Genomic DNA, 27383 nt, shown 5'->3' with positions numbered 1-27383 from the left:
TATCCTAATACTAAAGTATGCTTGATCATAAATATTAAAGGGATATATCAATATTCCTTAAGTAGAGAATCATTAATAATCGCAGATATCTGCACAAACAATATGTCTTCCCCACCTAGATGTTTATCTTCTTCTAGTGTCCTCTATCTACCCTATCAAGAATTGAGATGAATACTTCAGTAAATTTAACTATTTTAATTAATTTTAATTTAACTATTTAATTTAAATTTAACTATTTTAAGTCTAAAGAAAAGACAGTAAAAATAACCCAAATAATAATAGAATATCTGTCTATTGTTCTACATAAATCATGAAGAGTTTTTGAACCAAGCTTTGTCTGCAGTCAAAAGGTTTAAACTCTCAGGAACTCAGAATTTATTAAGTATCAGTGAGTATTATACTTCCTCCTATTGTAATGTCTATTATTTGACTTGAATGAATGTTTCTGATTAATCAGATATTCTAAACAATGAAAAATTTCCATATAGAGCACACTTAGAATCATAGTGAAATACTTCTAGTAAGGCATGGGACTGCTAACTACAAGGGGATCTTGGTTGCTAATGATTCTTAAGAGTTTATTGCTTAACAACTTAGGAAGCCAGGAAGTTAACAAAGATAAGGAATGGAGGGCAGAGTTTTCACCCTAATATAGGAGTTTAGAGATTCCTCTCTAGAAGGAAAGGAAAGAAGACAGAAATTAATTAAGCAATTAATAGGGGAATAAGGAGCACTCTGTCCTCCATGTCTATTTTTTCCTCAGCATTCCAGCTACCTAAGCTAATACTCAAAATAAAACAACAAAAACATTATGTGCGTTGCTACTTGACCCTTCAGCTTTCATCATTCATGATCTCCTTTGGAGTGTTGAGTTTGAGAAATGACACTGAATGCATAGATTGCTGCCATTAGCCAATGTGGTTTCCCTACTGATTGATGCTTCCTTTCTTCCCTCAGTTTTCTTTCCTCTCCCTTCCAGAGATCCTTCCAATCTCCTGTTGTAGGGAGAAAAATTCATGTTTCAATTCTGATCTCAAGTTAGCTCCTTCTCATCTCACTCTGGGAAGAAATAAAATTGCCAGGGTCTTTAATACTATAGGTCCCATGAATAGAGAGCCCAAGACTTACCAGGACTGTAATAATACATTTGAAAATGGTCTTAGGGATTAACAAGTGGTTATGTCAGTTATCAGTGCTATTAATGTGTTTTACACAATCTTTACTGAAATAAATTCAGTCTATCTTTTGTAATTCATACAATACTTTGAGATTTTGTGGTCTCTCAAGGTTATCATGTGTATCCATTGTGCTGCTATAAAGGATGAAAGTGCTAGTTATTAAATTAAAATAAGTTAATTTAATTAATTAATCTTAAACAATCGCTGTTTAAGATGGCCCTAGTTTAATCTTCCTCTTAATGCATTTACAGTATCCAGTCTTCTGACTTATAGTTTGATATACTAAATATTTTTGACCAAAATGTGAAATAAAAATGCCCCTTACTACCAACTTGTATATGATAAAAATAATATTTATTACTAACATAAAACTCATTTTGACAATGCCATCCCTATGCTTCATTTGTTCATTTGAACTGCCTACTTTATGACATTTTTCTCATCCTAAAATGTAATGTGTACATATGACATATAAATAAATATCTGAGGAGGAGGAATTGGAGGGAAATTGTTCCATGATGACCACTACCACCCCCAGTCATTCAAGATATAAGCACAGAAAATAAGAGGCATATTAAAGAGTTGTTAAATTAAGTATAAAGCTGTATTCATAGCTTGTCTTCCTTTTGAAAATACTTTAATTGAATTGGAAGGGGATCTTGACCACTGGCTAGGAAAGAAAAAAGAGTTGACTACTTTACCCGATTACTTTATCCTGCAGGTAGTCCAGGCAGGAACCAGAAATAAAGGAAGAATTTAGGGCCAGCAGAGGAGTCTCAATTCATTTCTCTCTTCTCTTCTACATTCTACATTCACTGACTATGGAACTTTGCAGTATAGCTGCTCACCAACTGGGATAATCCCATCCATCAGTTTGATAATTTTTTAGCCCAAGACATGTTTAGTCACCCAACAAGGAGCAAAGACATTCATTGTCTAGAGGCACTGATATATAGAAGACAAATATTCTCTGCAAGAAGCAAATTTCTGTAGTGGGACCTCTAGCAGCAGAGAGTAGACTAGCCATCTATCAAGAAATAACTATCTTGACAATAGTTAGCTGATCTGTGACACTGGGATTCCAGCTAAGTGACCAACCCAGCAAAGACGTTCTGTTTGGATAGGTGAGATTGGGGGTCATCTTTCCTCCCCTCCAGAGAGAAGTGACTTCAAGAACCTGCAGAACTGTAGGCATGAGTTGCACTGGATCTATATGTTTCCTACATGTGTGTCACCCAAAGAATTCTGAGTTTGTGACCACTCTTACCACCGAAATTGTTTGTGTTTGTGGGAGAGTGTGTCGCCAGTTTTTGGAAGGAACATTTTAAAATTACTGTTCTTATTATGACATCTTAGGAAATGCTGTACACAATCGTGTCTACCAGACAATTAAGGAGAAATTTTAAGCTCTTGAACTATAGGAGTCCAGACCCTCGGTCTATCTAAGAATCTAATATGTGAGTATAAGTTAAAGCAATATTCCAGAGGGACTGCTATAGGCATAATACAAATAATATATAATTAGAAAATACAAGAAATACAAAGTGTCAGATGAGGCCAGGGAGCATCATCACAAACTAAAGGGATCTTTTAAGGCATCATAAATAATGTGACTTTTGTGGTGGCCAGAAAAAGAAAATTAGCAAAGACAAAAGAGCATAGAGGTGAGTACAAGATAAATAGTAGCACAGTTAAGCAAGAGTGTGTGTGTATGTGTGTGTACACACACACACAAATAGAGAGAGAGAAAGAGAGAGTATATAAAGGGGAGTCGTCTGAGACAAGATTGGTAAGAGGTGGCATAGCATAGTGGATATGGAGTTAGTCTTGGAGTTAGAAAGATATGGATTTAAAAGCTCCCAATCACTCATCAAGTTATCCAAATTCGAAAAGAAATAAAGCAAGCAACATTGTACCATGATCAACTGTAGCTCTTCTCAGCAATACGGAGATCTAAGACAATTCCTAAAGATTCATGATGGAAAATGCTATTTCCATCCAAAGAAAGAGCTGTCCAGTCTGAATGCAGATCAAAGCACACGATTTTCCCTTCGTTGTTGGTTTTTTTCTTTCTCATGGCTTTTCCCTTTTGTTCTGATTCCTCTTCCACCACAAGACTAACGTGGCAGTATGTTTAATATGATTGTATATGTACAGTGTATATCAGATTGTTTGCCATCTTAGGGAGAGGTGAGGAAAGGAAGGAAGGAAGAAAACATTGGAACTCAAAATCTTATAAAAGTGAATATTGAAAAGTATCTATACATATAATTGGAAAAAAGTAAAATACTATTAAGTAGAAAAAGGAAAAAAAAAAGGATAAAGCTAGTTCACCTGCTCTCTTTCTCTCTGTCTCTCTCTCTATCTCTCTCTCTGTGTCTCTCTCTCTGTCTCTGTCTCTCTCTCTGTCTGTCTGTCTGTCTCTCTCTCTCTCTCCCCCCTATTATTTGACTTAATTCTAGAATTTGAACTACAACAATAAGACCAGAGACAATATTAACGATATCAATATTGTGGTTTGTTGTTGTTTAACCTTCATTCTCAAAGAGGGCCAATGACATCAGGAAGGTGATATCTTGACTTGCAAGTGAGGCAGGGATTTGCAAAGTCACCTGCCTTACTCTCTCCTCCCGAGCCATCTGGATTCAGTTGCAATATATAGATAAGGACAGCTAGAGAAGGCTCTGGATGCAGTGGGAAACACTGACATTTTCAAGCTAATGTCTTTCCTAGACTCAGTTTGTCTGAGGCAACACCCATTCAATGATTAAGAGTAGGTAAGAAATGGGGCAAAAAAAATGGCCTCTTTTACCTAGTAAAAAAAATCAGTTTGGGAGGGGAAGACCTACAGGGTGTCTGGCCAAAAGAGAAACAATTATTTACACTCACTTTGAACCATCAAAACCCAAACAATGGCCAAGTGAGGCTTGGGCTGTGACCTATTTTTGGTCAATCAGTGAGAGCTAGAGTAATTTAGTTTAAGGCGTGTTTTTTTTTGTTTATTTATTTGATTATTATTTTATTTATTTATAGACATTGCTGAAGAGTATATAAAGCTATTTCTCTTTGCAGAAAATCTAGTGGAATACTTAGAAAACCCTAGAGAATCAGGGAAAAAGCAATTGAGACAATGATTTCAGTAGTGTAGCAGGGTGCAAAAAAATTTCAAAAAGTCACCATCGTTTTTATATAGTACTAAAAAAAGAAAAAGAAAATAAGAGAAATTTAATTTAAAATACAAAATTCATAAAATATCTAGAAGTTGACTTATCCAGACAATTAGGTATATGTATGTATCTCTTTCTGTGTGTATATATGTGTAAACACATACCATATATGTATATATATATACATATATATACCTATATTATATATTCTTTATTAAATGGCAACAGACAATTAAGATTAAGATCTCAAAATTTTAAACCATTCAGATTTTTATGTTCATTGTACAGCTATAATAAAATGACAATACTACTTAGATTAGTTTCATATTTGGAGTTAGGTAGGTGGTGCAGTAGATAGAGTACTGGACCTGGAGTCAGGTAGATCTGAGTTAAAATCTAGCCTCTGATAGTCACTTTTTGTGTGACCCTTGGCAAGTCACTTTATACCTCTCTTTACCTTTTTGCCAGAATAATAGCACCTACCTCCCAGGATGATGAGGATAAAATGAGATAACATTTGTGAAGCATTTAGTGCAGTGTCTGGCATATAGAAAGCACTATATAAATATGATTATTGTTGTTGGTATCAGATTACCAAAGAGATACTTTTTAGAACTAGATAAAATAACAAAATTCATGTGGAGAGAAAAAAAAAGGTCTAGCATCTCAAGAGAAATCATTTTCTAAAAAGACATTAAATGGGACTATCATTCCCTACCTCAAATTTTATTATAAAGAAATGCCCATCAAAAGAAATGGATGCTAGTTAAAACATAGAAAAATAGAACAAACTAGATTAGAAAGACTCTTAAACAGCCTTTCATAAATCATTCTTCAATAAATTTGAGACTATAAGTTACTTATGAAAGAACTCTCTATTTGATCAGAGCTTCCAGGAGAACTAGAAAAAACTGTTCAGTAGATATTAGACTTTGACACCAATAAACTAAAAATGGATACAAGACCTGAATATACAAGAAGCATAACGTGTGTATATATATATATATATACATATATATATATTTCTTATCAAATATATAACATAAAACTTAAAAGACTAGTTAACAAAATAGATCAAAAATGTAAGATCCAATGATCTTGATAAGGCTAGACCATTGGGCTGTATCTAATAAGATAAAATGAAATAAGGTTAAATGTAAAATCTTGCAGTCAGGCTCAATATATCAACTTTACAAGTATAAGATAGAGGATGCAGTGCTAATATAGCAGTTTGAATAAAAGATCTCAGTATTCTGATAGACCAAAAGATCAGTAGGAATCAATGGTGTGCTGTTACAGCCAAAATAGTTAATGCATTATTGGATGACATTAAAGAAGGGAACTGTAGCTTCTAGGAATATGGACATGATGATCCCTCTCTACTGTGCCCTGGTCAAACTCCATTAGGGTAACAATGTTTAGGAAAGACATCAATAAACCAGAAAATGTCCAGAGGAATTAGAGTTTTGATTCAGTGTCTTATGAGGATAGGTTGAAGAGACTGGGGGTGTTTAGCCTGGTGAAGAGAAGTCTCAGTTGTGCCAAAGTATTGGTGGGTTGTTATATGGAAAAGGGATTAGACATTTTGTTTGTTCCCAAAGGGCTGGAGCAATGGAGAAACATTGCTAAGAGATAAATTAAACTTGGTGTTAGGAAAAGCTTCCAAAGAGTTATAGCTATTGAAAAGTGTAACAGGTTGCATATCTCAAAGGTGACCTTCTAGAGAAGACAGAATGATCATTTGTCAAGTGTGTCTTAACGAAAATTTCTTTTCCAGTGTGGGTTGAATGAAATGGCCACTAAGGCCCCTTCTAACTCTAAAAACTTTATTGTTTGGAAACCTGTTTACACAAACTTCCGTTTGTGATTCTGTATTCTTTTCATACTTCATCAGTGGATTTTGAAGACTTGTAAAAAAATAGAATCAAAATGTCCATGAGAAGATATTTTGGTAGATGGATATATTTATTTTAATTAAAAATTCTTACAAGTTAATCAATGTCTATTTTAGTATGTATATGCTATAAATATACTTCCATTTCTGATGACAAATGTGTGTGTGATTTGTCAGCATATATTATATCTAATTGCACTATTGTCAATTGTCCAAAGATCTATTACCTATCATTATATCCCTGTTTCTAACTAGAATAGTCCTCTGTTAGAACTCTTCATCTTATATCGAAAACATAATTTGAAAGAAAATGTGTATGCTTATGGGATTGGTATCTATATTGGCCAACCTGATTAGTCTGGAGAACTCATCTGTTTTATGATCACAAGCTTCACTCTTAACTTTAGCTAGATGTCTTATAAATTAATGCCTCTGTTCACAGAGAGTGTCTAGATCGTTGCAAATCTTTCACTATTACAATAAAAAATTTGAAGTGAATATGTCACAAAAATTAATTTAGTCAGTTCATATTAGTATTTAGAATCTTTTTTTGCATTGTTTGCCTGCCTTACATACTAGACTTTCCTAATTTGAAGGGATCTCAGAGGTGAGAATATACATTGTTAACACTGGACAAACCTTGTTGTTATTCATTCATTTCAGTTGTGTACAACTATTCATAATCCCATTTGGGCTTTTCTTGGCAATGATACAGGAGTGGTTTGCCATTTCTTTCTCCATTTCATTTTACAGATGAGGAACTGAGGTAAACAGTTAAGTGACTTGTCCAGGATCACACAATTAGTGAATGTCTGGGGCCAGATTTAAACTCACAAAAGATTAGTCTTCCTGATTCCCAGCCTAGTTCTCTATCCACTGTACCCCCTACCTGCCACTTTTCTAAGGAAAGGCTTTAGAGATGATCTAATCCATTCATCTAATCCATTCCCTAATCCGATCAATAATTACAACTATAACTTCCATGAGAATTGCTCATCCAACCTCTATAAGAATAGTTCCAGTGACAACAAATCTATTATACCAAATAAAACATTTAACATTTTTCTACATTTTAATTGTCAAATTTTTTATTTGTCTTCAGCCAAAATCTGCTTTCTAATGTCCTACCAAGTAGTCCTTGTTTGTCCTGTGAGAACAATTAGAGTAAATGAAAACATTTTTTTATATGACAATCTTTCAAATGCTAGAATACAGCTGTTAATTAAAAAAAAACATGAAATTTGCTGTTATTGTAAAAAAGAAAACAAAACACTATCACTTTAAAAGTAAATAACATTATTTTATTAGATAGTATTCTTGCAAAATATATACCAGCTCATCTAGGCATTTTGTGTTGATTTCAAGAAACTGAAGAATCTCTGTGTTTTATAGCTTCAGGAAAAGCTGAAGTCTCTAATGGATTCTTCAGTTCCATAACAGCATGATCTTGGATAATATAAAAACCTATAAACCTATAAAACCTATAAAAACCTATAAAACTGATGTTTTTATTTTTTCATTGGAATTACAGGAAAGATTTATGGAAGTGATGACTTCCTTAAAGAATTATTTTAAGATGTGTTTAAAGGGCTATGTCAAGCATCATTATTTTCATTCATTCAAAGATTTAGTAGTAACTAATACATGAACCTACACTGCATATAGTATTCTTACTATTTAAAGGTCATGGTGGTAAAAGGTAAAACAACATTTCATAATTTTTTTCTTTCATTCTTTTAGGTTGCTTCCAGCTATGTAATGTTTTTAGATCCCATGAAATGGAAATTGACCAGTGCTTGCTGGAGTCTCTACCATTAGGCCAGCGACAGAGGCTGGTGAAACGTATGCGCTGTGATCAAATCAAAGCCTACTATGAACGAGAGAAAGCCTTTCAGAAGCAGGAAGGATTAGTGAAGAAGCTGAAACATGGAAAGAATCACAAAGTACATTTCAACCTTGCTGACATGATACAGGATGCAATTATCCATCACAATGATAAAGAAGGTATGTTTAACAAAAAAATGTGTATGTATAGTATAGTGTAGTGTATGCACATGACTTTTTAATTACCAGTGTTTTAGAAATTTTATTTTAGGCAGCAACTCCTATTTTCTTTAAAACATTTGAGATACACAAATTGGTTAAAAAATGCCTGTTCCAAAGTTCATTTTAACAAGATTCAGTGCCCTTAGTTAATGGATGAGATTGTGAACTATTTGGGGTGACAGAGCATTTTCCATAGGCTAATAATTCTGTCATGGTTTAGTGGAAAAGGGGCATGGTTCTGGAATAAGAGCACCTTCATTGAAATTCCATCTCTGATCCTTACTAATGTGTGTCTTCACTGGTACATAGTAGGCACTTAAATGCTTATTCAATTATTGCCTCACTTTGGACAAGTCACTTAACCTGCCTCATTTTCACCTTCTGTAAAGGGCTGATCTAGACATTGTTTAATGTGCCTTCCAGCTCTAGATCTAAAATCCTATGAGACATTCGTTCATTGAAATGGAAGGGTATAGAGACTACCTTTTGGAAATTAGTTACTATATACAACCATGCTTCTGTGCATGTGGTGATAATAACAAGATTTATCCAGGATAAACAAGTCTTATAAAACACAGAGTCCTGTTGTTGGTTTTTGTATCTGCCATAGTAGGTGTTTAATAAATACTAATTCATGAATTGTGTTGCATTTACCTTAAAGTATAGGAATATTTTCCCCAGATGACATCAAAACTGACTGACCTGTGATGTAGAAATTATTTCAAGGAATCAGAAAGTTTAGGCTGAAAAGGACATTAGAATTTATCTAATCAAATCAATTCAGTTGGCCGATGAGGAAATTAAGATATGGAGATGGTAAGAAGGTGCTCAATACCATACCAATACTAATAGGGCAGCTAGGTGGCACAGAGTGCCAGACCTGGAGCCAGAAAGACTCATTGCCCGGGGTCACATAGCTAACAAGCTATGTGACCCTGGGCAAATCACTTAACCCTGTTTGCCTCAGTTCCTCATCTATAAAATGAGCTGGAGAAGGAAATGGCAAACCACTGAAGTATCTTTGCCAAGAAAATCCAAAGTAGGTTTCCAAAGAGTTGCACATGACTCAACAATAAAACAATTTCATATAGAGAGTTCATTGCAGAACACAGATTAGAACCTAGATCTCTGACTACTGGTCTAATGATCTTTTCAGTGTACCACTTTCAAACTAAAATTTACATGATTTTAAGGAAACTAAAAAAATCCATGTACTTATTTTTATCTTTTCTTAACTTTTATCTAATCTCATTTTGTTAGTATCACTTTAGCTTATCATAAACCTAGGTCTTTATCCTGGCAATAATCACTAATTGTTTAGTACTTTAAGCTTCACAAAGTATTTTACCTGGATTATTTCATTTGAATCTCATAATAATGTCCCAAGAGAGGTACTATGCACATCATCATGCCCATTTTATGTATAAAGAAGCTGAGGTTTATAAGGTTAGGACTCTATGGACACATAGATATTTAATAATCAGAAAAATAACTTGAACTCATTTCCTTCTGATTCCACGTCCAGTACTGTGGCAAGTATTAGTACTCGATGACAATATACCTGAATAGTAGTACAAGCTTAGGCAAAGCACACATCATCTCTAGGCTACAATGTTAGCAATCAATTGCCGGTGCACAATCCAATCCAATGAAGAGCGTGATTGACAAGAAAACTGAGAAGCAGCTATTGTGGAAAACCCTTTCCCCACTCCCCAGAGAGGATACCCAGTAGTACTGGCTGTCAACACAAGACCAAATGGACTTGAGAACCAACCCACTTTTTGAAGAATACCTAACAAAACAGCTGTCAAAATAATACCTTGTGCTCTCTGGGGAATCCCAACCCAGCATGCAAGATGTGTGTTGTCCCTGCTTGTTTAAAAAAATGAGAAAGAAGAAGAAAAAATATTTATACACTGATCATAAAAAGGGAAGACAGTATAGTCATGCAGTTGAAATAAGTGACACTTGCCCCTCTTTATAGTGGTAAGGGACCATGAATCTCTAGCAACAGCAAAGTCTTGATATTGGTAATCTGTTCTGACTAACTGTTTCTTCTTAAGCAGGACAGGAGAGATATCAGTTTAATTAAATATGGATGTTCTGCAGTTGAGATGCTTATAGAAGAATGGAAAACCACTAAGCCATGGTGATAGATGGTTCAGATAAACAATTTCTTTAATAGAAGCATATTAATAACCTCCAGGCAAAACCAGGCCACAGGAAAAGTAAAAGCAGATGAAAAACAGTTGGCAAGGATGTTCCCGGGAGTTTCAGAATCTCTGTCAGTATCGTAGAGCTATGCTTTATATCCTCTTTCTCCAAAGATCCCACAAGCATGTCCCAGATCATTGCACCTCAGGCAAATTTATCTCAAAGGGCCCCAACTCTGCTTTAAAGCTCCTTGACTCACAACATCCTTGGTGGGTAGAATGGAAGAATTATGAGTTAATTCAGACTTCTTAGGTCTAAAAGTGTCCTGGCTTACAACAGAGGGTATTGAGAAAGCTTTCTTCATTTGTATGTCTCAGTATGGTTCCCACAATGTCTACTATACAAGTTCATGTGTTTTCTGATGCTTGTGTGTGCCTGGAAAAATGATGATATCCCAGAAGGGTTGGGGGCATTCCATTTTTATCTATCATTGGGCAATAGGAAAGACCTTGAGAGGTAATGTGAACTGGTTATATACTATGAAGGGAAGTCACCATTGATGAAGTCCATTTCCTAACTGGGCCAAGTTTGACCTTGGCTGAAAGGAGAACTCTCAGACTTCCGCTATTGTTATTACTTGTAACATCAACATACTCAATTTTCTGCTCTGAGAATTTGCTTAGATTGAACTGTGTGTTTCTTTCATCACCTAATTGATGATGCTTTGATTTTATTTGCTTTGGCTGCTCTTATAAAAATATCCCTATAACTCAATAGTATAGAGGTCTTAGAAGGAAATAACTTTGTTTAACATTTTCATTTCTCTAATTGCAAACTTAAATAATCGACCTTAAACCATTATACAAGAAAGCTTGAAGTAATTTTTTAAAAAATAGATTAGGTACAATAATAAAGATAGTCCTTTATATGACTTTCCCAGGTCAGGTGACACTCACAAGCTCATTTACCTCTTGGACTAGTCTAGTGAAATGACTAACATTCCAAAAACTGTTTACCACATGTTCAGCCAGTATTTCATAGCTTAACGCTTAGATTTTTTTCCCCGCCATTTCTTGTATGTTTGTTTTGTTTCCCCAACTAGAACAAAAATACAGAATGAAAGATAAATATAGGAAATGTTTTGAAGGACAAATGGCAAAATTTGGTAACACGTTGGATATAAGAACAAATAATAGTATGGTGTCATAGATAGCACACTGGATTTGGGAGTCATACAGACCTGAGGATTGAATCGTACTATAATTTTTTTTAATTGTATGACTGGATGCATCACATTAGGTTTCAGTTTTCTCATCTGTAAAACAAGAATATTAGTCTCCATGAATTCTAAGCTCCCTTTCAGCTATGATTCTGTGATCCTGTGACTGAAAAAGAAGAAAGAATCTAAGATGACTCCAAAACTTAAACCCGAATAGATACGAAATTATGTTTATATTACATCAACAGGAGAGTTAGGGAGTTTCCTATTTTGAAAAGTAATTTCTAGTCATGTGGGTTTATGTCTTAAGTCTTCATTGTGTTCCAATGAGAAATTTATATAATTTCCATAAAATTTTGCTTCACAAAAATTATCTCCCGTGTTTTCAGGCATAAAGTCTTCTGCATATTTCAAAGCTCTCTTCATATAAGTGAGGAATTGGTTGAGATTAATTTAAGCTTGATGTGACCACAATGATTGTAAGAGGTTTAAGTTGTCTTCAGGTTGCTGAAAGTCCCAAGTCATTGCAGATGAGGTTATGAATGATAAAATGCCTTCAGAAAATGTGGCGAAATCTCCAGTGCTGATTGAACAGTTACAACATGTAACCACTGAAGTATGTTTATTTGAGTAAATGCTAAATGTTTCCTAATGAGAATCAAAAACAAGAGAAATTCTCCACCTTTTATTTAATTCAAGGACATTATGGAGATGATGAAAGTTCTTGAAAAATACAATATAGCAGTGCCAGGCAAAATAAAACTGATGAACATAATAGCTACTAACTATACAGCACTTTAATGTTTGTAAAAAATTTTTTTACAAATGTTATTTTACCCTCACTACAACACTTAGAAGTAGCTCCTGTCATTATTGCCATTTTATAGATGAGGAAAGTAGGCAGGCAGGGTTAAATCACTTGCTCAGGGTCACACAGCTACTAGGTTTTGAACTCAGATCTTGAAATTAGGTCCAGTGTTCTATCTACTACACTATCTGCCTTAATTTTTAAAATATATAAATATAAAGATATATGTGCATATATATGTATCATATATATATATATATATATGTACGTGTGTGTGTGTGTGTTTATAAACTAGAGTAACATAAAGCACCAGGATGTACTGCAGCCACATCTACTGAGCTACACGGGGTAGGGAGCGGAGGTGGGGTGGGGGTGGGGAGTACTTGTCATAGAAGTCAAAGTTTTCAGTGTAAGAAATGGATATGATCTTATCAGTGGAAAGGAGATTAAAGAAGAATTATCATTCAATTTGTCACTCTACTTTGTACACTGTACTTGAAAGAATATGGGATCTTTCCATATGCCTTGTAACTGAAATCTTTCATATATATATATATATCTCCATATATGTCCATATGTATGTTTCCATACACATGTGTGTATATATATATATAAAATCTCCACACATACACATATATATTCCACATATATACACACATATGCATATATAAAGAGAGACAGAAAGAGAAAGTCTCTCATTAGAATATAAACTTCTTGAGGGTGGGCATTCTTGCTTTTCACATAGAAATACTTAATAAATGCTTAGTCACTCATTCATCCACAGAGTAACCTAATGTAGTCAAAAGAAAATTGGCCTTGGATCAGAGGGTCTGGATTTAAATTCTAGCTATGCTATGTATTATTTGGAAGACGCAATAATTAACTTAAGCTCTCTGGACCTCAGTTTCCTCATATGTAAAATAAAGGGAGTGGATCTGACAAATTCTGAGTTTCTTACTCTTAGTCCTGGGATAGTTCCAAAAAGTAGAACAAATAATTTGGTTTTTCTTCAAAAAATGTTTGGTTTTCAGCAGTAACTGAAACTCATTTATCCTACTAGGTACTAGTAGTAGACAGGAAAAAAAAATTAATAAGCTAGGTTCTAGAAGTATCCTGGGGTAGATAAATGCATCTTTCTACTGAATAAAAGGTTCTTTGTCTTTTTCCAACATTGCTGACATCCCCTCTTCCTTTGTGCCCTTTAAGTAGAAGTGATCAGTTTTGTACGACCAGTTTCTTTTCAGGTTTTGAAGCTGAAATCAAATAAGAAACCAGCATTTCTGAGTTTTTTTTTAAATGAGAATCTCTCCAACTATAAGATACTTAATATCCGAATATGAATATCCTACAAAGCTGCATGAGTAGAATAGAAGTTTGTTACCTCTTTAATGACAATAAATTTTCCTGATGCTAACATTTGGTTTTATTATCCTATAAAGTTATTCATGCATAACTTTCCATAGTAATTATGTTGCATCAGAAAAAAAAAATTAAATTAGAAAGATTGGTTTGGGTTGTTGGGTTAAAGAATCCATTTGTTTTTAAGCTAGTATAGCCAAGTTATTTTATAGATTTATCACAGTGCAATCATTCTTCCCAGTATGGGAGATCACAGAGTTCAGGAAAAGAAATAAATTAGAAATGTTTTTAAAGCCATTGTCCTGCCTGAATTTTCTAATTTTTTCCCCCTATTATTTTATGGTGAGTGTATGTAAGTAAATTTAGGTGGGTGCCAACCTTGAACTTTGTTTCATATTTGCTGACTCAGGCTACATAAAAACAAAAATTTTTCCCAAAGGAAACCAAGCTGCTGTTACTTGTGTTAAAAAATATATATAGTATACTACTGAAGAATAAATTCAAGTTTTTTTCTTGTTGTTTGATTTGATAACCATCATTTCTTTTTCCTAAGGCTGGACCTGGTTATTGTTTTTGTTACTTCGTTGTTACATTCTGATTGTTGATGATATTTCATTGTCAGCAACTTGTCATTTTAATGTGCAGTGACATTCTGAAGTGGGCTCCATAACTCATGTGTTCCCTCATGAACTATTCTGTATCATTCTCTGAGAAGGTCTCTTACTTCCTATGTATTCCTCTTGCATCCAATTAAAAAAAAAAAAAAAGACAGGTAAACCCGAGACGAAGTTCAAGTTAGAGTACGTATTTTAGATTTGTGCATTCTCTGTATCATCATAACTTTCTTTCATACTTACTTAGAGTAAAATGTACTTTGATTAACAGTGACAGAATTAACTGTGTTGAGGTCGCCACAGAATAGGTAATTTCTGTCTCCACCTGGAGCCCCTCTCTCTCCATTGCCTAGTTGGCTTCCAGGAGCCAAACCTCAAATGGAACTGCTGGAGGCAGAAATATGTTATCTGTGAGTGATAGGTGGCTTTACTCCTTTTCTCTCTCCCCGGCTATATAGTTTTCTTCCTCCACTTTTATGTCTTCCCATTGACTTAAGGAAAAACGCTGGGTCACATTTATTTGGAAATAACAAAGAGGAATGGAGAGCAAGTGGGAAAAAGTGAACCCCAAAGCCAGCTTGTTGTGAGCAGACACAAGAACAATGACACTAGATTTGAAACCAACTAATAACCCTTTAGGAGGAAGCTAGGTGGCTCAGTGGGTAGATTGCTGTCCTTGAAGTCAGGTACACCTGAGTTCAAACCCAGACTCAGAATTTATTAGCTGTGTGACCTTAGGTGAATCACCTAACCTCTGTTTGCCTTAATTCATCAGAGAAAGAAATGGAGAACTATTCTAGTATCTTAGTCAAGAAAACCCCATGGACAGTATTGGTGTGCTATGGTCTTGTAATGGTAACTTAAATGGAGAGATCTTTTATATTCATTAAGAATTGAATATGACTGAACAATAATAATGCTTTAAGTTTTTGGCTTGATCACTTAAGTGTCCCGGATGATTAACAGAAACATCTACTCTATAAAATCTGAAAGAAGAATCCAGAATTGATAACTCAACACAGTACTTTATTTTGAATAAATGCTCAATAATTATTGTTTAATTTATCAATTAATTGGTCACACATGTTGTTATTGTTTTCACTTCATTGTCCAGAATGTCATTAGCAAGCTATTTAGACAGTTATTATTTCTGGAGGAGTTTGTCATTAAGTCAAAGGATGATTCTAGTTGTCTCATTAAGACAGGGAAAAAATGATCTAATGTTGCACAATTCTTTTTGGATTAGATTATCTATGTAATCTAGCCCTTTGCCTTGGAGTCCTTAGAAAATGCATAGCCTCATAGAATAATGACATAAAATGTGGCCTTTTGTCTCTGTTTCTATAGTGATAAATCAGCAAATACTCAGAAAAGTCTTTCATTTGCAAAGGTGCAGATGTAGAAAAATGTAAGTAAGTGCACAATTCCTAAACACTTCAGCCTACAAATATTGTCTTTTCTAAATGGAAATGATTCTACTAATTTACTTTGTTTTCTGGTAGCAGCAGCAGTTCTGATGGATTTCTTGTGGATCAGTCTTAAATTTTTCACCCTTGCTGTACTATGACTATTTAAATTAATGTACAGGATGACCGACTCAATCAATCAACAGTCATTTATTAAATAGCTTCTTTAAGTATCTACATTATAATTGAAAAATGTAATTGGGAAAATAACTTATGTACATAAAATTATTGAAAATAACAATATAGCACAACTGCAAGTAAAATTATACTAGAGTATCACAATTAGGAAGAAAGCATCAATTCCTCTTACAAATTCTCTTTGCTAGGAAGCCATCCAATTACAACTGCTGTACACAATGGGAATAGCTAACTGGCACTAAGACAAGCTGTTAAATAATTAATCAGCTCCATATTTGCAAAAACATGACTTGGCCAAATATCTTGGGCATCTCTTTGAACATATAAACTGTTTGCAAATATCAGAATGGAAGGGAAAATGTCAACATTGGACAGATGTCCACTCTATAGATTTCATATGTTAAATTTGTGTTTCTCATGACAGATGCTGAATTAAGCAAAAGTGGGTATTTTTCACGGTCATATTGTTATGATTAGTCAACCATGATGTCTTCTGTCATTGAGTAACAGCTGTTAGGTAATTACAGCTAAGAAAAAGTTATAAAATGATAAAGAAATGAAAATACATTTCATACATGCTGAAGGTTCTGAATGGATTTAATGAAAAGCTTAATACTCAATCAATTTTTATTCATTCATTAAACTATTATGTGTGTACTACATAAAAACGTCTGTTAGGTAAGATGAGGGTTGCAAAAGGCAAAAAGGGGATATAATTCCTGCTTTAGAGAAGTTGACAGTTTAAGGAGATTCAATCTACATATAAGGAACTCTTAGAAGTAAGTTCTAGAGAAGTATATAGTGAAGTATGTGATAGTGTAATATATAGAACACTTACGAAAGTGCTGAGGGTATTTAAAATGAAGGAGAAAAAAGTGATTATAGGGGGAGCATTTAAGGAAGACCTGAGTTTTCAGCTGAATCTTAAAGGAAGTTCGTGAGTAGTTGTTATTAAGATGAAGGAAAAGTGTATTTCACTTGTGAATAATGGCTTATATTGTCACAGATATAGAAGTAGTCAAGGCATGTGAGAGAGAATATTAGAAGCCCCATCTAACTGTTGTAGGTTATCTTTCCACAATATCACATTAATTTTCTGAATGCACTTGTTCAGGCATCTATATCTGGCAAGGGTGCATTGAAACTATTCAAGACATGTGACTGCCTATCCTGTTTTTAAAGCTCTTTAGAAGCAAAAATTTAAAGTTAAGAAGTTCTCATTAACTAAAAGTCTCTTTGCAGTATAAATGATTTCCACTTCCTGTATTTCCTCTGGTGATAAATATCTACTGCATTATAAGCCTTTGAACATAATAAGCCACACATCTTTTATGTAAGTCATTGTACACAAGTGGTCTAGATTAGGAAAAATTAATGCAAATACCATTCTGAGAGTATGGAATTCTCTCCCTGTTATCATGTAGAATATGTAGACTAGTAATAGAATAACTTGGAGCTTCATTTTCACACAGGACATGATCCAGGTTTTGTATCACTTTCCCCAAACCCAAGTCCCTGGGTCTCTCCTACTCAGGGTTGGGATAAAGCATAGAAGGGACCTAACGGCAACATGTTCACAATGAACCTCTTCCAATCTATTCACTGGTGTGAATTGTGGAAAGAAATGGAAGAAAGGAGACACATTAAAATGCAGGGTACCTGAATAGGAATTATTATCTGGGAAACTTGATGTCTGATCTTTGATGCACATGGTAAAGAAAGAGGAAGGTGGACGGTTAAAGAAGACTTCAACCACCTGTCATTGATGTTTTCTTCTTATCTAGGTGAAATGAAAGGTCAAGAATTGGGCATTATCATAGCCCTGATCCTAGGGAGGCAGTGACTAGGTAGTGACCCATATACCAGGACTGGTATATGGTCTTCTACCTCTGTGATGATAATTGAAATACCCCTACCCCCTTCAATCAGCATTTTTTCAGTTCATTATGATTTGGTGTCAGTGATTGTATTTGTGAATTAAGCAGAAAAGAATTGAGGATGAGGTAAACATTAGTTAATGCTGTTAAGATAAGAGTTATGGATGGTTAATCCACCACATATTGATGATTATATTAATGATATTTGATTTAGCAGATAAATTCATACCATTAGCCAGGTCTGGCACATGAATGTAATTGCTGCACTACCCTTTTACCCCTTCCCCACAACAACACTTTTTGAATCATTTTTAAATGATGGTTGACTGGTCATGACCCTATTTGGGTTTTTCTTGGCACAGAGAGTTTTGCCCTTTCCTTTTTCAGCTCATTTTGCTGATGAGGAAACTGGGGCAAACTGGGTTGGGTTAAGTGACTTGCCCAGGGTCACAGTTAGTAAGTGTCTAAGGCTGTATTTGAACTCACAGAGATGAATCTTTCTGACTGTAGGTGTGGTTCTCTATCTACTGCACCATCTACTTGCCCTGTCACTCTAAGCATTGTGCTTATAATAAGGCTCATTTGCCTCTCCACCTTTAAGAATCATCACCAGCTAGGTGGCACAGTGAATAGAGCACTGGCCCTGAAGTCAGGAGGACCTGAGTTCAAATACATCCTCAGACACTTAATACTTACTAGCTGTGTGACCTTGGGTAAGTCACTTAACCCCAACTGCCTTGCCTCCCTTTCAAAAAAAAATCATTACGATCCACTCCTAGGGACCTTTGCTTCAAAATCACACCTTCATTGGACCTTAGGATACTGTTGGTCAAACCAGTGGGAGGCCTTGAGCTGTTTTTAACAGGGTTTTGGGATCTTTGGAAAACTCCTCCTAAGGCAGACTACTTTTGATGGCCTGTAGTTGATGACCCATTGCTAATGACCTGGGAAAAGTCTGATGACTAAATTTTGGTGATTGATGGACATTTCTCTTAGCCCAATCATGGAACTGTATCACCTTTTTCTACTTTTAGTACTCCTTCAATGGCTATAAAAATATTCTTTCCCATCCAACAGAGGGGTCCCTGACTTTGAGGAAAGTCTTCAATCCAATTAATTAGGGGCCACCAAGTTCCTTAATAAAATGATTGATCATATTGGAGATCTAAGTAACTTGTTACAGATTGGAATTTTGTAGCCCACACTTTCCCTCTATCTTTAGGGAGAATGCAATGTATGTGCTAATAATCCATTCTCCACTAACTCTGCCCTCCATCATTCCTGAAAAGAGGAGGGGAGGAGCCCTAGTACATTATTTTGTGGCTAGTGAACTCCTACTTCATGCTTTCCCAATTAGTCCTTGGGATTCAGTTACAATTCTTAATTGTTAATTAATTAATTTATTTTTTAACATTCTTTTTTTTTTTTAATTTTGAGTTTCAAATTCTCTCTCTTCTATCCACTGAGAAGGTAAGCTGTGTAACATGTGTTATACATATGAAATCATGCAAAACATATTTCTGTATTAGCCATATTACAAAAAAAGCAAGAAAAATAAAGTGAGAAAGTTATGCTTCAATTTTCACTCAGAGTTCTTCAGTTTTCTCTTTGGAAGTAGATGACATTTTTTATTTTGAATCCTTTGGAATTGTCTTGGATCCTTGTATTGATCAGAATAGCTAAGTCTTTCATACTTGACCATTATTACAATATTACTGTTACTGTGTACTATGATCTCCTGGTTCTGCTCTCTTTTTCTTGCATTAATTCATAGGGATCATCCCAGGTTTTTCTAAAAGCCCTCCTCATCATTTCTTATAGAACAATGCCATTACAGCAGTATGCTACAGCTTGTTTAGTCATTCCCTCAGTCATCATCTTTTAAGGCAAAAATGTTGTTTTCCCGTTATCAAGCCCATCTTTGCTTCTTTCACATTGCTTTCTCCTGGCTCTCATCCTTCTCGCCTGCCCCTTCATTCTCAGTCATATCTGTGTTGGATCATAATCCAATTCTTAAATTCTTTTAAGTATTGGTCACGTCCTAGGCTTTTATTGCTTTTCTAATTCCTTTGGCAAATACATCAGCAACCATAGATTGAATTATAAACAGCACTGACCAATGGAGAAGGCACTATATTTGTAGTTATGAGACAAAAGTGTCCAATCTCACCTCTGACACCTTATTTGTTTGGGTAACCTTAAGTCCTTTAATCTCCCTGGGTTTTTTCTTCTTATTTTACAAAATGAGGGTGTTTGTCTAGATAACTTCTAATTACCCTTCCAGCTTTAGATGTATGATTCTATAATCATGTAATCTATGTGCAAATAACACCCAAATCTAGTATCTATTATTAATCTTTCTTCTGAGTTTTTGTTCCACATTGCCAACTGCTTGCTAGACATTTCCTTCTGAATTTCCTCTATTAGTCACTCAAATTCCCTATAGCCAAATGGAATGACTTGCCTCCCCCAAAACACACAAACCTAATCCTCTGCCAATCTTTGTTGAGATTGCCACTATGTTCCAGATATCCCAGCCAGGTAACTTCAAAATCATCTTCAAAAATTCCCTTCACTCAGTTTCCAATTCCTATTGATTTTACTTACACCAATACCTTTCTTTCCATTCACATACATATCACCTTAGATCAAGCCTTAATCTTCCCTGGCTAATCTCCACTTGTGTCTAATATCCTAATGGATATGCTTATTTCCTGTCTCACTTTTCTTCAACTCATCCTCCAAACATCTGTGAAAATAACCTTACAAATGGAATAGATATGACCATGATTGTACTTCCCTGCTCTCAAATCATCAGTGGTTACCTTTTCACTTCTGGATAAAATGCAGACTCCTTAGACTACCATTTTAGACTTTATACACACTGGCTCCAACCTACCTTGCAAGCCTTATTTCATGTTTCTTCCATTTACATATTCTAGCATTGTTTGGGAAACTCAAAAGAATGTAATAAGTCTAAGCCATAACCTGGAGATGCTTTCCAAACAGATTACTCCTATCTTCCACCCCACCACTCCTTTACCAATCAAAGATGCGAGGAAAGAGAGGTGATATCAATTTTCTGATTCTTATATAAAGTTGGGGCTCCTTTTCACTTTTATAAACTTTGCAGCACCACTATCCCCAAACTAGGGAAGAAAACCGTTCTGATTAGTTTGAAAGCAGAGCCTGATGAAGGAAGTTTAAAGACAGATCTCTCCCTCTACCATTCTTATTCTAAACGTAACTTTGAGATAACTATCTTTTGCACTTTTTGCCATAATCCACCTATTCTACTGTTCAAAGTTTAATAGGTCCAGAGAGATGCTCATTCTCCCAGGAACACAATTTTAACACAGCTTCTTAGACCCAAACCCAAATGGGTAGGCTCCACTGAAATGGTACTATCTTAAATAAACAAATAAAGGACATAGCCTAATATGGTAGTCAAGGAACTCTCCTGTCCCCATGATCTTTTGATCATTTCTGCTGTGAAGCACTCCATATGAATCAAATATAACTTCATCTGCTTGAGAAGACATGAATGATCAAAACAGATCCCTCCCATCAGTGCTTCCTTGGTGTTAGCTGTACTGTCTCCCAGCTGTCATACGCTGAGGAAGCATCGATTGGTATATCACCCATCTGAACTGTATAACTGCAATGTCTCTCCTTTCCTGATCAGCCCCTTCAAGTTGCACTCCCTCTGTCTCAGCGTTTTGACAGCTGGCTTTGCTGTGCATCTTGTGTGAGGGGCACAGCTTTCCTCAAGGATGTGCAGTCTTGTTTTGACAGCTGTCTCTATTGGATGTCCTTGCCTGAAGCATATGGTTTCCCCTTAGTAGCCATGGACTTGTTTCCCACCTGTTACATGATTTGTGTCTGCATTAGGGGATGTTTGTTGTAAGCCAATGACAACTTACAGTGGAAAAGCAAAGATTATGACCCGTTGACATCTCATCATATTAGTACATGAAAAGGAAGTACATTATCATTCAAGAACCTTTCATATACTTTGAGGAAGTTATTAAACTAGTTATTACTCTTGTCTTCTTCAGTGTATAAAAGTGAAATTGAATAAATAATCCCAGCTCTGGCATTTTTTTCAATTCAACAAATTCAGCAAACATTTATTAAGCATTTACATTCAAAATATTATGCTAAGTGATAGGGATACAGATATGCTATAGGACACAATCCTTACCTTTAAGCAACTTACAGTGTAAAAATAGTGGATACAGTATTGTGGCAGCAAGCGGGGTGGGATTTGTTTGTTTGGAGTTTTCCAGGCTCAAGCTAGATTGTGAGCACCTGAGGGTTCAGTTCCCTTTGACCCCTGGTGGTTTGCAGCTGTGCCGAGTCATGTGGGTTTCATGTCTCCTGATTCTGAGCCAATCAGGAGTCAAGTCTTTGTTATATATACTGGGAAATTAATATTTTACTTTGGGGATTTGCTTATGTGAAGGACGTTGTGATTATCTGGTTGAGATTCTGAGTGGCTGTATGTTCAGATCTCTGACTGCTCAGATGTAAAGGTACTCTCAATCCAGGGATGTATGTAAATTATATGGCAATGTTGCTTTGATTCAGGCAGTAAGAGCCCTGTCTGTTGGTCTTTATCTCTCTGTTCATATTTTTCCGTATGGTGAATATAATTAAAGTGATTGTTGACCCCTCAATAGTTGTCTTTCGTTTTTTTAAATGCAGATTTAAGAACCTGTGATAGCAGGACCCCTGTGTATGTCAGGGTAGTACTGATACAAAGCATACACATATACGGTAGAAGATAAAACATGAGGTAAGCAAAGAAGAGACATAGACAAGGTGCTATATGAGAAGAGGAAGAACACTTTCATATATATATGTATGTGTTCTGTGATATACGTGTGTGTCCCACATGTATGATTTTATTGGGGTATAGAGAACTAACTGCACACTGAGGAAATGCCTTTTAGCAGTTTAGCTCAACACCTCCTATTTAATTGTGATCTTGGGGAGTTCCTTGGAGCGCTGAGAGGTTAAATACTTTGCCAAGGTCACAAACTTGATATATCTCAGAGGATATGGCTTGGCTCTAGAACTTGAACCCAGGTCTTTTTGTTTCAAAGGCGTTATATCTATCTACTACTTCCCATCAGTTTTGAATGGATAGAGAATGGATTTATTAAATACTTTGTGTGCCAAATGCATTGCTAAGTGTCCCAGGTACAAATTAAGCAAACAGGATAGTCCCAAATCAAATTCATCTAATATGAGAAGAAAGATGTAGAAAAATCTTGGTACAGAGTGAGGTGATGGGGATAAATTTGTGTTTCTGACTCTGCTTCATTGTCATTTTTACCAAACAAAGGTTGTGTCTCTCAATACTCAGATATTATAAAATACATATATCTTCAAAGTCTCTGGATACCCTTCAACTAATTACTTTCTGGGAGTTGTACTTTTCTTTTAGTTACTTTAACAGCATCATGGCAGTGATATCATTAAGACACCTGGTATCTTCCTGTATGGGAAAGGAACTTATTGGACTAGAAAGTAGAGCACTTCTTTCAGTGCCTATCTCTGGCTATCTCTAAACACTTCCTGAAGATCTTTCATGGAAATGGAAAATTTGTGGAAAAAATAACAAGAGTATATCATTGTCAAGAAAATATTGTATCAACCAACATTGTTTTACAATAATGGTGTTAACATAATACAGCTAAATCACATCACAGTTCAGGAGACTTAAATGGCATTTACCTAATGGGAATGTGGGAGAAGATAGGAATGAGAATTTATATAGTGCCTACCATGGGCAAGGCTCTGTGCTTAGAGTTTTTACAAATATTATCTCATTTGATTCTTACAATAACCTTGTCAGGCTGCTAATGTTATACCCATTTCATAGATGAGAAAAGTAATGCAAACAGAGGTTAAGTGACTTGTCCAAGGTCAAAGCCAGCAAGTATCTGAGGCAGGATTTGAACTCCAGTCTTCCTGACTGTAAAGCAAGACTCTTGCCATGGCCCCAGATGCAGATTACATTAACTCAAGACTTTGAATCTACCTTCAGGAAATTCCTCCATTTCTGATTAGTAAGGATAGAGTGGATGAATATGAGCTACCAAGAAGACTTTAATACTTGCATCATTCAGAGAACAGTTGCTACTCTAACCTTGATTGTACAGAGATTCACAAGGGTTGCTCTTAATGGAAGTATACCTCCATCTACTCAAGATAGTGTAGCACTTTCCCATTGTCTTTAACTTCACAAATTTCCTTAATATTTAGAGAAACGGGGATGAAGAGGGTGGACTGGGAAGTGCTACAAGTTGCTACATTCTTCTTCCAGGGGTTGGGTGGCCTGTTACCCAAGGGCTCAGGAGAGTAAGTGAACAGCAAAGAACGCTAATGAGATCTGGAAACGCCTATACCAGAGCTTAACAGTTTGCAATAGGATAAAAGCATAGAGTTGTGCGGATACGATGAAGGCAGCAAGATTGCCATTTAGTTTTGAAGAACCCAGCATTAAGCTAACTAAATCTAGGCACTTATCTGGCATAGTGGATAGAGAACTGGGCTTGGAATCAGGAGCACCTGAGTTCAAATTCGACCTCAGAAAATGACTAGCTGTGTCATCCTGGGGAGGTCACTTACCTGTTTGCTTCAGTTTCCTAATCTGCAAAATGGTGATAATAACAGCGCCATCCCTGCAAGAGAACTATGAGGCTAAAATGACATAATATTTACAAAACACTTAGCACAGTTCCTAGCAGAGAGCACTTGCAATATAAATGCCTACCTCTTCCCTTCTCTTTCCCCAAATCAGGATCTTCTGAGGAAACAGAGGAGCATGTAACTGTTTAGTTCCTCATTAATCCTTTACATTAAATGAGAAACATTTAAGATCTTTATGGATGGGAAAGGAGGAAGTTATATGAGTTCTTTAATGGAGAGACTCAATATTATCATTATAAAAGTTATCTTTCCGGTGATCTTTGTAAATACTTACTTTAAGCTGTTACACTTTGGATTTGAATCACTTGGAAATCTATTTCTTTCCCTTAAATATTGTTCCTAATTCATTCTTTTTCATAATATTTTACCTAACACCATGTTTTATCAAGAACAATTAATGAGATCAGATGGGACAAGCTCATATATCTGCTCTCCCTCCTTTATGTCAAAAAAAATAGGTAAATCAACCACAATGTATGGCACATAATTGATAAAGGTGTGATGTGATTATAAAATCATGATCGTGAGATCACGGACTTAGGAATAGAAGAACTTTTACAGATCATCTAATGTAATCTCCCATTTTCTAGATGAGAAAACAAAGACCCACAAAGGTCCAAGGTCCCAAATATTGCGAACAACAGAGTCACAATTCAAAACTAGGTCATCTGACTATAAATCTCTCTCTCTCTCTCTCTCTCTCTCTCTCTCTCTCTCTCTCTCTCTCTCTCATTTGATTAAGTTTCATATTCTGTAAAATGAGGATAGTAACAGCACTTTAACATTATGTATTTTCAAGAAACTTTTGACTCCTAAATATCAAATGACTCCAATGAGATTTACCTAAAAAGAGACAGTATGGTTCCATGGGAAGAATAATGACTTTGGAATTAGAGCTCCTGAATTTAAATTAGGGTTTTAGCACACACTATCCAATTGACCCAGGTCAGTAATTTCCTCATATGTAAAATAAAAGGGTTGATCTAGATGGTGTCTAAGATCTCTTTCCAATCATACATTCACTATGCTATGAATTTTTCATCAATATCCACTGCTTTTTAATACATTTGTAGAAATTTCCTTAATACTGGCAAAGTTCATAATCAACTATGGTCATGTGTTCTGCTAATTTTACTGTATAGTGGGAAAAAATTCTCATCCCTAGCAATTTTTTATTCTATTTAATTCTATTCTATTATTCTGAATTTTTACCCTAGCAATATTTTATTCATAAATGCATCACAATTGTATTGCCAAAGGCAAACATAGTCTACAAATTGTTTCCCTGCTATAATGATGTTCTACACAGCAGCTCATGCTGCTGATAGACTGTTCTGTGTTTCTATGAAAATTGCAAACCATTTTTCCTTTTCTAAACTCTACTGTGAGCACAATGAATCATAAACCTCATGTTTTACACCCTCAGTAGCATCACATTTTATGGTTTGATGGATCAGAGAATTTAGCTGTAGCATTAATTCAATGAGCCAAAATGCTTGCTTCCTGAGTCTTGTTTTAATCAAAAGTCACAAACACTGGAGGATGAGAAACTTCAAAATGCATGGCTGTTTGTCAGCTCATATTACAACAGTACCTAAGTAATATTGGGAAAGCTTTAGTGTATAATATCATAGTGATAAAAGCACCATGCCACAATGTGCCCCCCCCCCCCCAAAAAAAGACTATCAGTCAATATATGCAAGGTTGGATCCAAAATTAAAGAAGTCTTTCTGGAATAGGACTTATATATCTAAACAAAATAGCCACGTGGGGAGCCATCTAGAGTTTCTGCCAGACACCCAACCCATTGCCCAAGACACTTTTGGAACTCCTTTTTGAAAATTTACTTCAAAGCTCACTTAGGATTCACTTGAAAAAAAAAATGTAGTCTGACTCTTTATGGGAACACCTTGCTTTCAACCAAAAATCACCTTTTTCAGTCAGCCTCCAAGAACTTTCAATTTATTCCAAAGCCCAAATCCATATTCAAAGGATCATAATTCATCGCCATTGAGAATATTTAGGAGAGTGATCCTAAAGCTGTGAAGACCATCCCCAAAGAATAATATCTTAGGGGAGTAGGTTGCAATGAACACTAAGATTTATTCAGTCATGGAATTGGAAGTGATCTCTGAGGCCATCAACTGCTCCAGTGTGTTACTGAAATAGAATCTTTTATGTAATATATGCAATGAATAAAGGAAAATTCTTTAGAGCAGAGATAGTTTCATTTTTCTTTTTGTATACAAAGCACCTCACACAGTATATGGCACACAGTAGGTACTCAATTTTGATTGATTTTTATTGGTGCAGTCAGCTTTATACCTCTCATCCTTTTGGACTACTGCCTGGAACCTTGGATTGAATCAATAAATAATAGAAATTAAGAGATGACATATTCCCTATCCTCCAAAAAGGGATAGGTATGCATTTGATATTTTTGATAAATCCAACTGTCAAATATTATCATTTTTGTAATCATTACTCACATTGGAATAGGGCTTTAAGAATTTACAAAGTGCTACAGTCACAAGAACTCTGTGAGGTATATACTGCATTATTCTCCCCATTTTGCAGATGTTTTGAGTAATGAATTGAGTTGTCTGGGGTCACTCAGTCAACAAGAATTAATCAAGCACTTTCTTTGGGTCAGCTACCATTCTAAGTGCTAGGTATAAAAAGAAAACACTCTGTCTTGAAAGAACTTATGTTCTGTTGCTGGAGATAGCATGAACACATACGA

At 35.4% G+C, this 27383-nt stretch overlaps 1 protein-coding gene across 1 annotated transcript in view; it reads left to right on the top strand.

Moving 5' to 3' along the window:
* Positions 1-27383, top strand: part of MYO16 (myosin XVI) — an 884880-nt gene that overhangs the window by 235149 nt on the left and 622348 nt on the right. Inside the window, exon 4 of the mRNA XM_072621988.1 lies at positions 7980-8243. Coding sequence (XP_072478089.1) covers positions 8018-8243 — 226 coding nt within the window. The 5' untranslated portion in view covers positions 7980-8017. The remainder of the gene's footprint in view (positions 1-7979; positions 8244-27383) is intronic.

The sequence above is a fragment of the Notamacropus eugenii genome, chromosome 6 (genome assembly GCF_028372415.1).
Source record: "Notamacropus eugenii isolate mMacEug1 chromosome 6, mMacEug1.pri_v2, whole genome shotgun sequence".
Lineage (NCBI taxonomy): Eukaryota > Metazoa > Chordata > Mammalia > Diprotodontia > Macropodidae > Notamacropus > Notamacropus eugenii.
Note: the sequence above shows the minus strand (reverse complement) of the source record. Positions and strands in the feature narration are given on the sequence as shown.